Here is a 14,357-nt window from a genome sequence, read left to right as displayed (position 1 = left end):
CACACTCTCGCGGTGATAGATTGGCTGCCGGGCTAGCACACGATTGGCGCGACAATATTTCGCGGCGAGATAGACGACCGTCCCTCCCTAATCCCTCTTTAATTAACATAATTAGAAAAAGTCTATCGCCGCGAGATACTGTCGCGCCAATAACGCACTAGGCTTACAAAAAACGGCCTTAAACTTAGTGCCATTGGCAACGCAAAGTTAGCTCTTCAAGATGGTCATATAACACTAAGACCATATTTTTGAAGTGAAAACTTCTTTTGCGGCGCTGAGCAGTTTTTGAGGTGGGGAAAAAAATGATAAACTCGAGACAGCGTAACGCGTAGCGCGCTGACGTCATGTGTGACGAACAATGTTATTCACAAAAGAACTTTAGTCATAAAGTCACATAATCAGGTCAATTATACAACCTGGACTTTTATATTAAGCAATAAAGCTCAATGTTCTAATCTTGTACGGGCTGAAATACGAGGATCTCACAGTTACATAACTTTATATCACTCCAATATAATTCAATAAAGCTACATCTTGATGAAATCGCTAATAAAAGTGAACTCTAGTACTGGTGAATAAAACTCGAAATATCATGACATGAAAATATATTTAGATGCGAGGTCTGCAAGGTAACTTTACAATTTCTATTCGAATTTTAAACAATTAACGCTACAAATTTAAGCTCACTGGCCAGCAATTTCGGAACTAAAGTTTTTCAATAGAAAGGAGGATGGGTCAATTATACATAGTGCTGCAGAAATTTTGGACTAGTCATTGAGTTTTCACTTCTGTCGGCATCCCCGGAGTGCAACCCGTTGTTTTTTTTTCTAGCACTTACTTTTTCTGACATAGAAAATACATTTTATATGTGAATTTAAATTTAGAATCGTCCAGAAATATACAAGGTCAATTTTTATTAAGAACTTTTTCCAGATCAATAAGTAACTTAAACTTCGCTAAGAGCTGAATGCAAATATTTTACTGACATTTTTATTTTTAAAAAATGTCGCCTTAAAAAATCATCTCGCAACCTCGAGCAGCGGCATGAGCTATACATATAAATGAACCTTTACATAATTACTGCAATTAAAAAATACCCATTACAATTGGTAACAATAAAAGCCTCCAACCGATATCGTTATCAAGCTCTGAATAATTGATGCTAACCTTGGAACATGGCGCTATCGACCTAGTTGTATCACGTAAATATATAGGTAGGACAGGACAGGTGTTACTAGGTGGCTGACATTAAACCGGACCTATACCATATGCTTGTACAGTCAACAGCAAAAGTTGCTAAGCGGGCAAGGTGTTCAAAACTACGTGACACGCTCTTATGCTCTTAACAATAAAGTCGCGTCAAGCTCATTTTGAACACCTGGCCCGCTTAGCGACTTCTGCTGCTGATTGTATGTTCAATAGGTAGGTAGTAAATTAAAGCCTGTCAGGGCAGATCAATTTATACATGATATAGGTAAACTGGATTTTATACGCAGCTTTAATACGAGTACATACTTGTATACCCTTCATTTTAGCCCGTTTCAGAGCAGTCCAAACTTTACTAAAGGGTCTCTACCGCTACTTTTTTCTCGGCCCGGCATGGAAGGGCTCGCGGGCCGTATTTCGGGTCCCCAGACCCCTGCTTCAGGAGATTATGTCACGAACTGAAAGATAAGATACCTCTTATGGAAAAATTAAAACATTCAAACATCCTTAAGACGAAACAGGAGCTGAGTTTTATATATTTTAGGTAAATATTCCCGTCTCGCTAACGGAAGCGGCACCTAAAAGTAGTGCGATAAGGACAAGGCGAAAAATCCTGCGTAAAAATCTCAAAAATCGAGGTTTCGTACTCCTCTGTTTCCTCCTCCAAAACTTAACCAATCGTAACCAAATTTGGAAATCTAAATGATTATGAAATTATCTGTGTCGGACCGTTTTGCTTTTTTGGCTAATTGACATCAGTTTTGAATGCCACGCCTCTCATTGCGGCATAGTCAATTAGACCATTTTGGCCATTTTTGAAGGGCTCTAGCGCCTTAAAAAACAAAAATATCAAAAAAAGCAAAACGGTCCGACACAGATATTGACAATATTAATCTGTGTTGAAAAAACCATTGCTTTAGCTTCAAAAACCACGGAGGAAAACTAGGACTACGTTTGTATGGAGAAATGACCTCTCCTGTTGGCTCTTAAAAACGTTCGTCCGTCCGTCCGTTATACCTATCTGTAAAAATATGATGTTCGAGCCCGATTCGTACTTAGCCGGTTTTATTACAAGCTTTTATTTAGTTTCACCTGACCGTTGTCTGTCTGTCTGTCTGTCTATCTGTCTGTCTGTGTGTAATCAAATCTTGTAAGTTAAATTTGATCCACTTCCCGGTTTCCGATTGAGCTGAAATTTTGCATGCATGTATAATATATAATCGGATGACAATGCAATATTATGGTACCATCGAGCTGATCTGATGATGGAGACAGGAGGTGGCCATATGAACTCTGTGATGAAACAACGCAACCTAATTGTGTTAGGGGTTTTTAGAATTGTCTCGATGAGTATTAGTTGCCTGTCGTAAGAAAAGTACAGTCAGCGATAAAAGCTTGTACCAAAAATGAAATTTTTGCCAAAAACTTTTTTCATATTTACAAAAATGCCAGAACAAAACGTATTGTTGCCATGTGGAAACGATTTATCAAATAAATAAAGCATAACAAACGAATACTAAAGACGTTTCACTTAATATTTCATTGAGTGCTGTTATAAGGCTGCTCTTTTGTGAGCTGTTAGCATTTGTAAGTGCTTTCTTAAACAACAGTAATTAAAAGCACCTATTTCAGTCCGGGTAATATATATACTTGTTATCGACACTTGGAATACTTAACAATTAAATTCGATTTAAAGTGATAATGCCACTTAATATCTACCGTCCTTAACTTCGCGTATTTCATTTCGTGTGCTGGTTCGTTTTTTTTTATTTAATTATTTTGAAATTGTAGTGAAAATTGAGTTGAATCTGAAGTTGTTTTCTGTAATATAATTATTTAATGTATTCAATACTCTTGAGTGTTTCTTCCCTGAAAGATACAATATTACTTTTAAGGGAAAAACATCCTGTTTGTCCTAGATTATGTTTAGTCTACATGAAACATTGTTTATCCTCCTGTCAATTACTGAACTTCACTACTCTTACGATTGAACCCAATTTATCGATTTGATCCCAATTATAAGCGTTAATTTATAAGCGTAGGTACAATTGCCATCAGATATATCCGAGCGGCCAAGGTGCTGGAAAATATCTGAACACGCATTCTAACGCCTTGACAATAGAAGCGTGTTCAAATATTGTGAGCACCTTGGCCGCTTCAATATATCTGATGGCGACTGTAACTATTAGCATCGTAATATAAGACCCAAGTCATTCTAGCGCTTTTGAATTTGGAACTTTCTTTTATTTCTATAAGGCCCACTTGCACCATTCCACTAACCCGGGGTTAACTGGTTAAACCGTTAACCCACTGCCAAATTGTACTGGTAACCATGGTAACTCCAGGTTTAACCGGTTAACCCGGGTTACTGGATTGGTGCAAGTGGGCTTAAGAGTTCATAACTCGAATTTAATTGGTACTTGTACAAGTACAGTCACCTGCAATAATATGTTACTCTTCGAAGGCCGCAAAAATATCTGACACGCTCTTATGGCTCTACAAATAAGAGCGTGTCACATATTTTTGCGGCCTTCGAAGAGTAACATATTATTGCAGGTGACTGTACGCGGGGACTTACGAGGTTAAGCAGTAGATGTATTTTAATGAAATATTCAGTTCGGCAGAGCAGCAGGGACATTACTAAATTTGAAATCGCAAACTTATTTGATTGAACGTCGGTTCAAAAATATTAAAATACCATCCCCGCTGTATATAAAGATCGATCCTCATTTCATTAATCAAAATTGGCTCAGCAGTTGCGACGCTGCGGTACAAAGTCAAAGTCAAATGATTTATCTGTAAACATAGGTAACAGTGTTGGCACAAACAGTATGTTTCGCCGATAGGCATACAAATTTGAGATTAGGTATACACATACCTATTAAAATACCTTATTTCATGCAAATATACTTAATATTATAATAATCAATTATATACAGTAAAGGGTCTAGCCGCAATCCCATAGTGAAACTGCCCCGGGCTGAAATGTATACCTTTCTTAGGCGCGTTTATTTGTCTTATTATAAGATATCGTTTCACCAAATTTCAAGCCTAGAATTTTTGGTTTGTCAATTATTATTTTATATAAATCGTTTTTATTTTTTTGAAACTCGTAAACAATCTAAAAAAAAATTATATGCCAAACCAAGGGGATTCTAGGCCTGAAATTTGGTAAAACGATATCCTATAATAAGACAAATAAACGCGCCTAAGAAAGGTATACATTTCAGCCAGGGGCAGTTTCACTATGGGATTGCGGCTAGACCCTTTAAGTCAAATATTTCAGTTAAAATCATATAAGTTCATAATTGCGCGTACACGGCACAAACAAATGTACCATCCCCCGCACTGTTTAATGTCCACCTTATGACTAATGTAATAAGGTCCACCGATGTACAGTTAAAAGAGTATTGCCGTTTGTACATAAATGCTAAAACTGTAACCCTTCCCGTATTCGCGTAAAAATCAGTTTTTTTTAAATATCGTATAAAATGCCTCAAAAAAAATTTAAAATATTAGAAATAAGGTCTTACCTTTTTTTATTTCTCTCCCTTGTTCCAGGTTACGCAGCAATCTCAAAGACCTAGACCCTAGTCTGCTCCTAGACTCAGGTCAGGGCCCAACCGAAGAATACGAGAATCTCAGACGTCGAATACACTCCAACACTAAAGAGCTGGGGTACTATATAAGCCATGAGCTGAATAATGTTATGAAAAGCAGTGAGAATAGGGAAGAGAAGTTACTTGCTATTATGGAGCAGATTAATGAAAGACAGAGGTTTGTATTACTTTTTACTATCGTTTTTTTACCCTTGAAGACGAGAATCTCAGACGTCGTATACACTCCAACACTAAAGAGTTGGGGTACTATATAAGCCATGAGCTGAATAATGTTATGAAAAGCAGTGAGAATAGGGAAGAGAAGTTACTTGCTATTATGGAGCAGATAAATGAAAGACAGAGGTTTGTATTACTTTTTATCGTTTTTTTACCCTTGAAGATAAGAATATCAGCTGAATATTATACAACTCTAAAGAGCTGTGCATGGAATATAGAAGAAAAGCTAGTCTAATTAAATTCACTTTATTTAATTCAGACATACATATCCATAAAATTATCTAATTACATATTTATTAGACTTATCAAACTAAACTTAGATTTATGATAGACAAAGGTTGGTATTATGTAGATACTCGAATTTAATCGAATAAGATTTTTGTGAATGATAGTATTTTTTTTTTATCAAAATAATTATAACAGGCGGTTTTTACCTTAAGATTCTTCAGATGAAATATCTGTGTGATCCCGCAATTCAGCTGAATCTCAGATAATACCGAGAATCGATTGAACCAAAGCATCGCATACCATCAATCTTTCGTTAAGGATTCCTCGAAGCCCAGATGTGTTTACATTTCTGCAAAATCGTTGTTTATTTACGCAATTCCTTTTATAGTCTGTTTCTTTAGGTATTTAAATAAAAGTAAACATAATCTACCCTCAACGGGGTTAATGAGCCATTAGCACAGAATAAATAATAGTACTAAGTACAGAAGACTCACTCTCTAACAAAACGCGTCTGTTACGATCAGCACAGATATGGCCGCTAGGTGGCGACAGCGCCACGCGCAGCTTATGGCAAACCCCAAATTCGGGGCCGAACGGATGTACTTTTAGCTACCTGTAGGAAAGCGACGAAATCGCGGAGACACGCCTGCTATTAGTAGATGAAAACATTACATGATCAAATAATGTAGGTTAAAATCAAGTCGTTCAGTGACTGATCCAGGTGGTTTTGTATTTGGTTGGTTAGCCTAAAAATGTTATAACTACCTGAAAAGGTACAAATTATTTGTTTACTTTTATTTAAATATGTACTTAAAAATAAAGATATAGAGTATAGTTTGTATCATTATGACCTTTTAATTCGTGGGTATTCTAAGAAATCTCTCTCTCTCTTCGTCTAGCCTTATCCCATCATTTGGGGTCGGCTCTCCTAGTCCTTCTTCGCCAGGACGCTCTGTCCTGGGTTGTCTCAGATGTGACATTTGCATCTTTCATGTCTTTATTTATGGTGGATATCCATGTTTGGCGGGGTCTTCCTCTTCGTCTTTTTGGCGCCGGAAACAGTTCAAGTACTTGTCGGGTCATGTGCTCGGGTGGGAGACGCATTACATGCCCGTACCATCTAAGTCGACTTTCCACTAGCTTCTCTTGGATTGGTTTTACCCTGAAGCTACCACGGATGCGATCTAACAGCGTTACACCTCCAGCCCAGCGCAACATCCTCATTTCAGCGGCATGTAGTCTATCCTCTTGTTGTTTTTTGAGGGGCCAGCACTCGGCGCCATACGTTAGAGCATTCTAAGAAATAATACACGTAAACAAGCAGTACTAATATTGTAATTGCGAAAGTAACTTTCTTTTTTAGGGTTCCTTACCTAAAGGGTAAAAACGGGACCCTATTACTAAGACTCCGCTGTCCGTCTGTCTGTCTTCTTTCATAAGTAATAGTTACTGATTTTTAAAAAGCGTTCTTCAATTAAAAGACGCGTCAAGATCGCGTAGTATTTTTCTAATGCTAAATAAACGAACTATAGTATAGTAATAAACAATAACTCTGTGCATGTATTTTGAATACTAGCTTATATTATGCAAATATTGTTGTAGCGAGCTGTTGTTTTCGTGTACACGTGTATTTTACTTGTGACCTGAATTTACACACAATATACATACTATTGAGAAATCTCGCCGACTTGAATAGAACAAAGTGAAACAGTGTCATTATAATCGTCATATTTTCATAGAAAAACATAATAATTACTTTATCACACACTGTTGCATATGCCGCGCAGAGTTAGCTTGGTCCCAACCCTTATGGTTATCCTATATTTACCACCTATCAAAAAACATTCCTTTTCAGCTCCCTCATATCAGACCAGGAGAAGCTTCCAGAGCTGGACGGCTACCACGAATGGCGGAAAACGGAGGCGGCCAACGTCAGTGACCTCATACAGAGGAGGTTGTATCACCTCCAGAACCCGCCAGATTGCAAGGATGCCAGGAAAGTCATCTGTAATCTAAATAAGGTATGTTTAACCTAAGAAAACTCTTCAGCTCTCTTCTATCAGACCAGGAGAAGCTACCAGAGCTGGACGGCTACCACGAATGGCGGAAAACGGAGGCGGCTAACGTCAGTGACCTCATGCAGAGGAGGTTGTATCACCTCCAGAACCCGCCAGATTGCAAGGATGCTAGGATAGTCATCTGTAATCTAAATAAGGTATGTTTAACCTAAGAAAACTCTTCAGCTCCCTCCTATCAGACCAGGAGAAGCTTCCTGAGCTGGACGGCTACCACGAATGGCGGAAAACGGAGGCGGCTAACGTCAGTGACCTCATACAGAGGAGGTTGTATCACCTCCAGAACCCGCCAGATTGCAAGGATGCTAGGAAAGTCATCTGTAATCTAAATAAGGTATGTTTAACCTAAGAAAACTCTTCAGCTCCCTCCTATCAGACCAGGAGAAGCTTCCTGAGCTGGACGGCTACCACGAATGGCGGAAAACGGAGGCGGCTAACGTCAGTGACCTCATACAGAGGAGGTTGTATCACCTCCAACACCAGATTGCAAGGATGCGAGGAAAGTTATCTGTAATTTGAATAAGGTATGTTTTAGGTTAAAAAGTCCTGTAAAACGCAGTCATTAAGCCCCATTTAGATGGACCGAGAATTTGCATGCAATATTCGATACATTACAGAGTAGGTATAGTCGTTCGATTTCTAGCTGGCCCCGAACGGACAATCCTTTTGACTAAGGATTAAGTAAAACGGCGCGGCCAGCTAAAAATCGAACAACTATACCTACAATGAATTCAACCGGCGTATTATGGATGGCTTTATCCATCTTTATCCACGTGATAAAATAACTGTCACTTTTTAACATCGTGGGATAGAAAGTGACGGACACCGTTTTATCACAAGAACGACCATCATATCCGTACAGTCGATTAAATACCGCAATGTAACGAAAATCGCATGCAAGTTCTTGAACCGTCTAAATAGGGTGAGATTCTGGACTGAATTATTATTTTCTCAAACATGCAATGAAATATTGATGTTATGTTCCTTATAATAGGCTGCGAAGTATGACGTTTCAGGTGCGGCTAGGACAAAAGGTAGTTAATGGAATTTCATACAAATCTTGCAGGCCTAGGCCGGCAAAGTCCTCTTTTTTATTTTTCATTTCACAGATAATTGTGACACGGCATCTTGGCATTCATCCATTAAAAAAAAACTAGAGGCAGTATTTGCTTTATGGTTCGTAATGACACTCTGCCACTACGCCTATAAAAAAAAAAACAAAAACAATGTTTGCTATAATTTGCAGTTGTAATTTTATAAAATCAACATGAACTTAATAAATAATACATTATTAACCAAATTCTATAATTTTAAATTATAAATTTAACTACACAAATAAAAACATTTAAAATATTTCATCTAAACGTTAGCGGTAAAAAGGTCTACTCAAACACACGTAGTTTTTTTTTTTATTGTTATAGAGGTAAAGTTGAAAAATTTTCATTCTGTTTTATTGGATTTATGGTGCGTTCTTGATTTTTTTACTTTAATATGAGTTCCGACGAAATAATGAAATTAATATTAATTGTAATCGTAGGTGTTGGAATTGGCAGCGTAAGCAGAATTGATTTTAAATAACTTGCTGCCTCTGCCGCCAAGTCAAAGACGAAGTATGTATATGGTTGCTTATGGCAATTTTATTATTTGAGAAACTAAGAAAAATGACTTACAGTTTATTAGAAACAGTTTTGTGGCATATTTTAAATGAATGTAACTACAAATTCGTCAACACTGTGGAAATTATACTTATTTACTCCATGCATAAAGCAACGATGTATGTGAAACATGATATCAACATGAAAGACTATGTAAACTTATGTGACGAAAACGACAGTCAGACGGATACAAGGCGAAAAAATCAAAGATACCTACATGAAAATATACGGGTAGTAAAAATACACGACTCGTGTAAAACATATGCGTGATAATGTTATAGGTACGTGTTGGTTATATTTTGGGTGTAGTTTACTTTTAGTTTTTTCTATAAATAAAACTTAAGTTTCGTGGATTTTTTATTTTATTTATTTCATTGCATGTTTGAGAAAAGCACTATACATACCTCGGCGGGAAATGGGGTTGCCCGCGCTCAGACCTATCCGGCTTCGCTTCGCTCGGCCGTCTATATGTCTTCGGCCGGCAACCCCTTTCGTCCCGGCCTCTGTAGTAATGTACTATTAAAATTATGCATTAATTATTTTCAAATGCCCATTCGTTGTATGGCTGAGTTCTGATATCAATCGCTTATATGTAGTCGAGAAAATCGTAAAAACCGTTTTTATAGCTGTTCGGCAACGGCTATTTGTTTACGGAATGTAAGTGCTCGTGAAAACGGCAATAAAAACGGTAAAACAATTAGTTTATCGATTAATTCAGAGCGTGCCTAAGAAATAATTATATCTGTCTAATAATAATAATAATGACCTCTCGGCAATAGCCCAATCTTTTGACCAGCCAAACTTCAACACCATAACCGGCACTCTTCTCCACTGCATTTACAATAGCTCCTATGCCAGCTGGGACCGGGTATCTATTTGTACCCGTGAATGGGTTCTGGCTGGTGTATTACATAACATCAAACTTGTCTTAAAGGGCCTCTGTGCTGTTGGCTTCGGCCCCACGCATGCCTCCCAAAGGTCCGGGACCACATGGTCCCGAGATATGGAAAGACATACAAATAATAATGATGCATATGGCACAATTCTAGCCTCGTAAATCCCCGCGTACTTGTACTTGTACCAAGTTATGAACTCTTATAGAATTAAAATAAAGTTCCAAATTCTAAAGCGCAAAAATTGGCTCGGGTCTTACGCGGTTAAAGGTCCTGGCTCCGTAGACAACATGCCAATCGCTAAGGCTCCGTAGCGAATGAAACGCAACTGTCATTTCCACTCTAATATGGAAGAGCGATAGAGATACACAAAGCGATTCGGTGACGTAGCGCACGCGATTGTCACCTTGGCTAGGCCGCCTGGTCTAGAATACAGGGTGGCTAATAAATAACTGCAATCCCGTTACCAGGGAGCTTTTGGGATTATACTGAGCAACTTTTACTATGGAACCAACCCCGAAATAGCGAAAAAATATTTGGCTGTTTCATACATTTTGTTTGGTCCATTTTCTATGTGAGGGTTTTTTTCGCTATTTCGGGGTCGGTCCCATAGTAAAAGTTGCTCAGTATAATCCCAAAACCTCCCTGGCAACGGGAATGCAGTTATTTTTGAGCCATCGTAGTACATCGCACTATAGTACAATCTTTCATTCATCTCCCTATCCCATTCACATTAACTTCCATAATCATCTCGGCCGTCAAATTAACTTATAAACAAGTCTATTTTTAGCCCCACAGCTATAATTACACTATCAATGCACCTGCTCGGGTCATTGTCCCCGCTGTGTCGACATGATTCGTCGGTTTCGACACATCACATGTCGGTATTGTCGGCGGGTAACCTTATTAACACAATAGTGTGAATCAGTTCTGGTGAACACATTATAAATATTTTTAAGAATTGTTTATGGATACGTGGAAAAAACAAATCTCGTAGTTTGCTTGTATAGCTTTTCACTACAACTGTGATTGGTACAATAGCTAAAATTAAATTAAATATAATTATATCTGGACTTCAGCCTGCAACCGTGGAATGATGATGATGATGATGTTTGATAAAAATTATGTAATTTCTCGGGCCTCAATATATCTCCATACTCATTAGAGCGGTTTAAGCGTGAAGAAGTAACAGACATACAAACAGGGTAATAGCGTCTTCGGGGTCATCCATTAATTACGTCACACGTATTTCTAGGTTTTTTGACCCCTCCCCCCTCCTTGTCACACTTGGTCACATTTGGCAAACCCCTCCCCCCTAGTGTGACGTCACATTTTTTTCTACGAAATCGCCAAGTCGAATTAAGTAAGTACCTAAGTATTATTAATATTTTATCAAAATATTTTTGATGATATAAATATTAGTAATTTTATAACCCAAAACTGCTTAGGAAAGAAAATTAAACGAATAAAAAGATTATCGTTTTAAAAACTTGTTATTTAAATGTACAGCGAATAAAATATTTTTTTTTTATGAATGGGCTTACTCATGGCCACAGACTAAATAAATTAATTTAAATAAATTTTCGGTTACTGATGAAGTTAAAGTGACGTCACAAAGTTTGTGTCCCCCCTCCCCCATGTCACAATATGTCACATTTTCTTGACCCCCTCCCTCCCCCTAAACGTGTGATGTAATTAATGGATGACCCCTTTTGAGCGTTGGCGTCTAGTCGACTCTATGGCTGCTGCTCGACGAAACGTTGCCGCATCAGCGCAGCGACGCCATTTTCCATAGCGCTGACTAGACGCTAACGCTCAAAACACGCTAGTGTGGGAGGCCCATAATTATTTGCTTCTTTAGTTTATTCCGAAGTCGCGGTCACAGGCTAGTGCCAATATGCTTGTTATAAAATTAAAGCTTGAACACAGTAAAACATGGGCACATAAAGTAACAAAAATAAAAATGTTATTGAACATATTTCAAGGAAATTTTTATTGCATTTATTTACTAGACTAATAACCATTTTTACAAATATATACAATTATTAAATTTGCTTTCTATATGCCATACTGCGTGCTTTGCGTCGAATCCGGCTCATTAAGTCTTGCACAGCACTATCAGGATATCTTTTGCAAGCCCATTTCCATTTGTTTTGCAATTCAGCTGCCGATTTAACTTCTCCGCCTCCTTTTTTTAGAATCCCTTTCATAATTGACCAATATTCTTCAATCGGCCTCAGTTCAGGACAATTTGGAGGATTGCACTCTTTAGGTACCACTGCGACATCGTTATGTTTATACCACTCAACTACTGCTTTAGAGTAGTGACAGCTCGCAAGGTCTGGCCAAAATAATGGCTGTGAGCTATGACTGCGTAAAAAGGGCAGTAGACGCTTTTGCAAACATTCTTTTTTGTAGATTTCACCGTTTACTGTGCCTGTTGTTACGAATGAACGACTTCTTTTACCACAACTACAAATAGCTTGCCATAAAAGAAATTTTTTTGGAAACTTCGATCTCTTTTTTATCTTGCAATCTTCTGGGGCATCCTTACGATTCTTAGAAGTATAAAATTCTTGCCCCGGTATCTGCTTGAAGTCTGCTTTGATGTACGTTTCATCACCCAATACAACGCATCCAAATTTTGTCAAGTAATTGTCGTACAACTTTCGTGATCTCTGTTTTGCAGACAGATTTTGCTTAGCGTCGCGATTGGGTGCAGCTTGTGCTTTGAACGACTTTAATCCAGCTCTTGACTTAGTTTTCTGTACATATGACTGCGACATTTTGACCTTTTTTGCGACATCACGGGACGATAACTTCGGATTCGCTGTAAAAAGTCGCAAGACATGGGCTTCTTTTTTTTTATCCTTTGCGCCTTGCTTACCTGCACTTCCCGGCTTGCGATCTACTGTCAATCGTTCTCGGAACCTTTTTAAAACTAAATATTATTATAGGACATTATAGGACATTCTTACACAAACTGACTAAGTCCCACAGTAAGCTCAAGAAGGCTTGTGTTGTGGGTACTCAGACAACGATATATATAATATACAAATACTTAAATACATAGAAAACACCCATGACTCAGGAACAAATATCTGTATCATCATACAAATAAATGCCCTTACTGGGATTCGAACCCAGGACCATCGGCTTCGCAGGCAGGGTCACTACCCACTAAGCCAGACCGGTCGTCTACTAAACATACGGAAGATTGCGGTAATTTTAAAAGTTTTGCTAATGCCCTATAACTTAAATGAGGATTTTCAGTATGTTTGCGCAAAATAATTTCACGTTTCTTGTGTTCAGAGCTCGCCATCGTGAAAACAAATGATCAAAGTGGAATGCTGTCATAATAGTTTTTATTCAGGATATCAAATAGTTTTTATTTATAATACTAAGAAGTTTCCATATTGTATAAATAAAAATATATAAGCATTTACTTGTGCCCACATTTTACTGTGTTCAAGCTTTAGTTTACATCATCACAATTTGAACCCTGACCCCTGTTTACAAATTCGTCTGTTATCTATGAGTTCTATGACTAATTTATCTTTAATACTATAGTTACTACGTTTACTGATATCAAACCGGATAATATTGACGCGGTTTACTACATTGTTACAATTTATAACGTTTAGTATACATATTAACACGTTCACTACAGCGATAGTCTGTGAGTGACTTTAAGTTCCGGTTTATTTTCCTCGTATTTTGTAAACTACGTGGTTTATATTTATCGCGTATGGCAATAATATTTTTTTGTATAGCCTATATTGTGTCCCACTGCTGGGCAAAGGCCTCCCCTGTCTTTCGCCACTCGTCACGGCTTTGTGCATGCTCCCGCCAGTCGCCACAAAATGAGTCCAGGTCGTTTCGCCATCTCATTTTTGGTCTGCCTCTGCCTCGGGTGATCTGCGGTGCCCATTTGGTCGCTATTTTGGCCCATCTGTCCGGGTGCATCCGACAGATATGTCCCGCCCATTCCCATCTTGAGCTTGGCGGCCTTCACACCCACATCTGCGATTCCAGTTTTGGAGCGTAGCTCTGTGTTCCTTACCCGATCGATTCTAAGGACTCCCGAGTATACTGCGCTCCATTACTCGCTGGCAAATCTTGAGTCGGGACTTTTGGGCTTCTGTTAATGACCAAGTTTGGGCACCGTAGGTTAGGACAGGCAGAATACATATGTCGACGAGTTTTATATGAATAATATGAAATATAGGCAAGATAATAATAGGCAATAATAATATGAAATAATAAAAATGGATCGATGTATGAAATTAGTGCATCAGCATTATTCCAAATTTGGCCCGGAAGTCTGCTAATTCGGCTCCCAAAAAGCGCCAATGGTCCCTGAATTAGGGCAATTAATTTTAACTAGTACAAACGTCACTTTAGGTAAAAATACAACTGATTAAAAAAACAACTCGTGTGTTATCTGACTTTATGACGTGTCAT

At 38.2% G+C, this 14,357-nt stretch overlaps 1 protein-coding gene and 1 long non-coding RNA gene across 2 annotated transcripts in view; one reads left to right on the top strand and one right to left on the bottom strand.

The window, feature by feature from the left end:
* LOC134671514 (alpha-(1,6)-fucosyltransferase) overlaps window positions 1–14,357 on the top strand; it is a 43,370-nt gene that overhangs the window by 12,619 nt on the left and 16,394 nt on the right. Inside the window, exons 4-5 of the mRNA XM_063529379.1 lie at window positions 4,768–4,983; window positions 7,514–7,679. Of these exons, the coding sequence (XP_063385449.1) occupies window positions 4,768–4,983; window positions 7,514–7,679 (382 nt within the window). The remainder of the gene's footprint in view (window positions 1–4,767; window positions 4,984–7,513; window positions 7,680–14,357) is intronic.
* On the bottom strand, window positions 12,335–13,364 carry LOC134671522 (uncharacterized). Its single transcript, XR_010099230.1, has 3 exons — window positions 13,096–13,364; window positions 12,517–12,834; window positions 12,335–12,481 (listed from the first exon to the last, which is right to left on the bottom strand). It is a non-coding gene; the product is annotated as an uncharacterized LOC134671522 (long non-coding RNA).

The sequence above is a fragment of the Cydia fagiglandana genome, chromosome 15, assembly GCF_963556715.1.
Source record: "Cydia fagiglandana chromosome 15, ilCydFagi1.1, whole genome shotgun sequence".
Lineage (NCBI taxonomy): Eukaryota > Metazoa > Arthropoda > Insecta > Lepidoptera > Tortricidae > Cydia > Cydia fagiglandana.
This window is presented reverse-complemented; position numbering and strand designations above follow the sequence as displayed.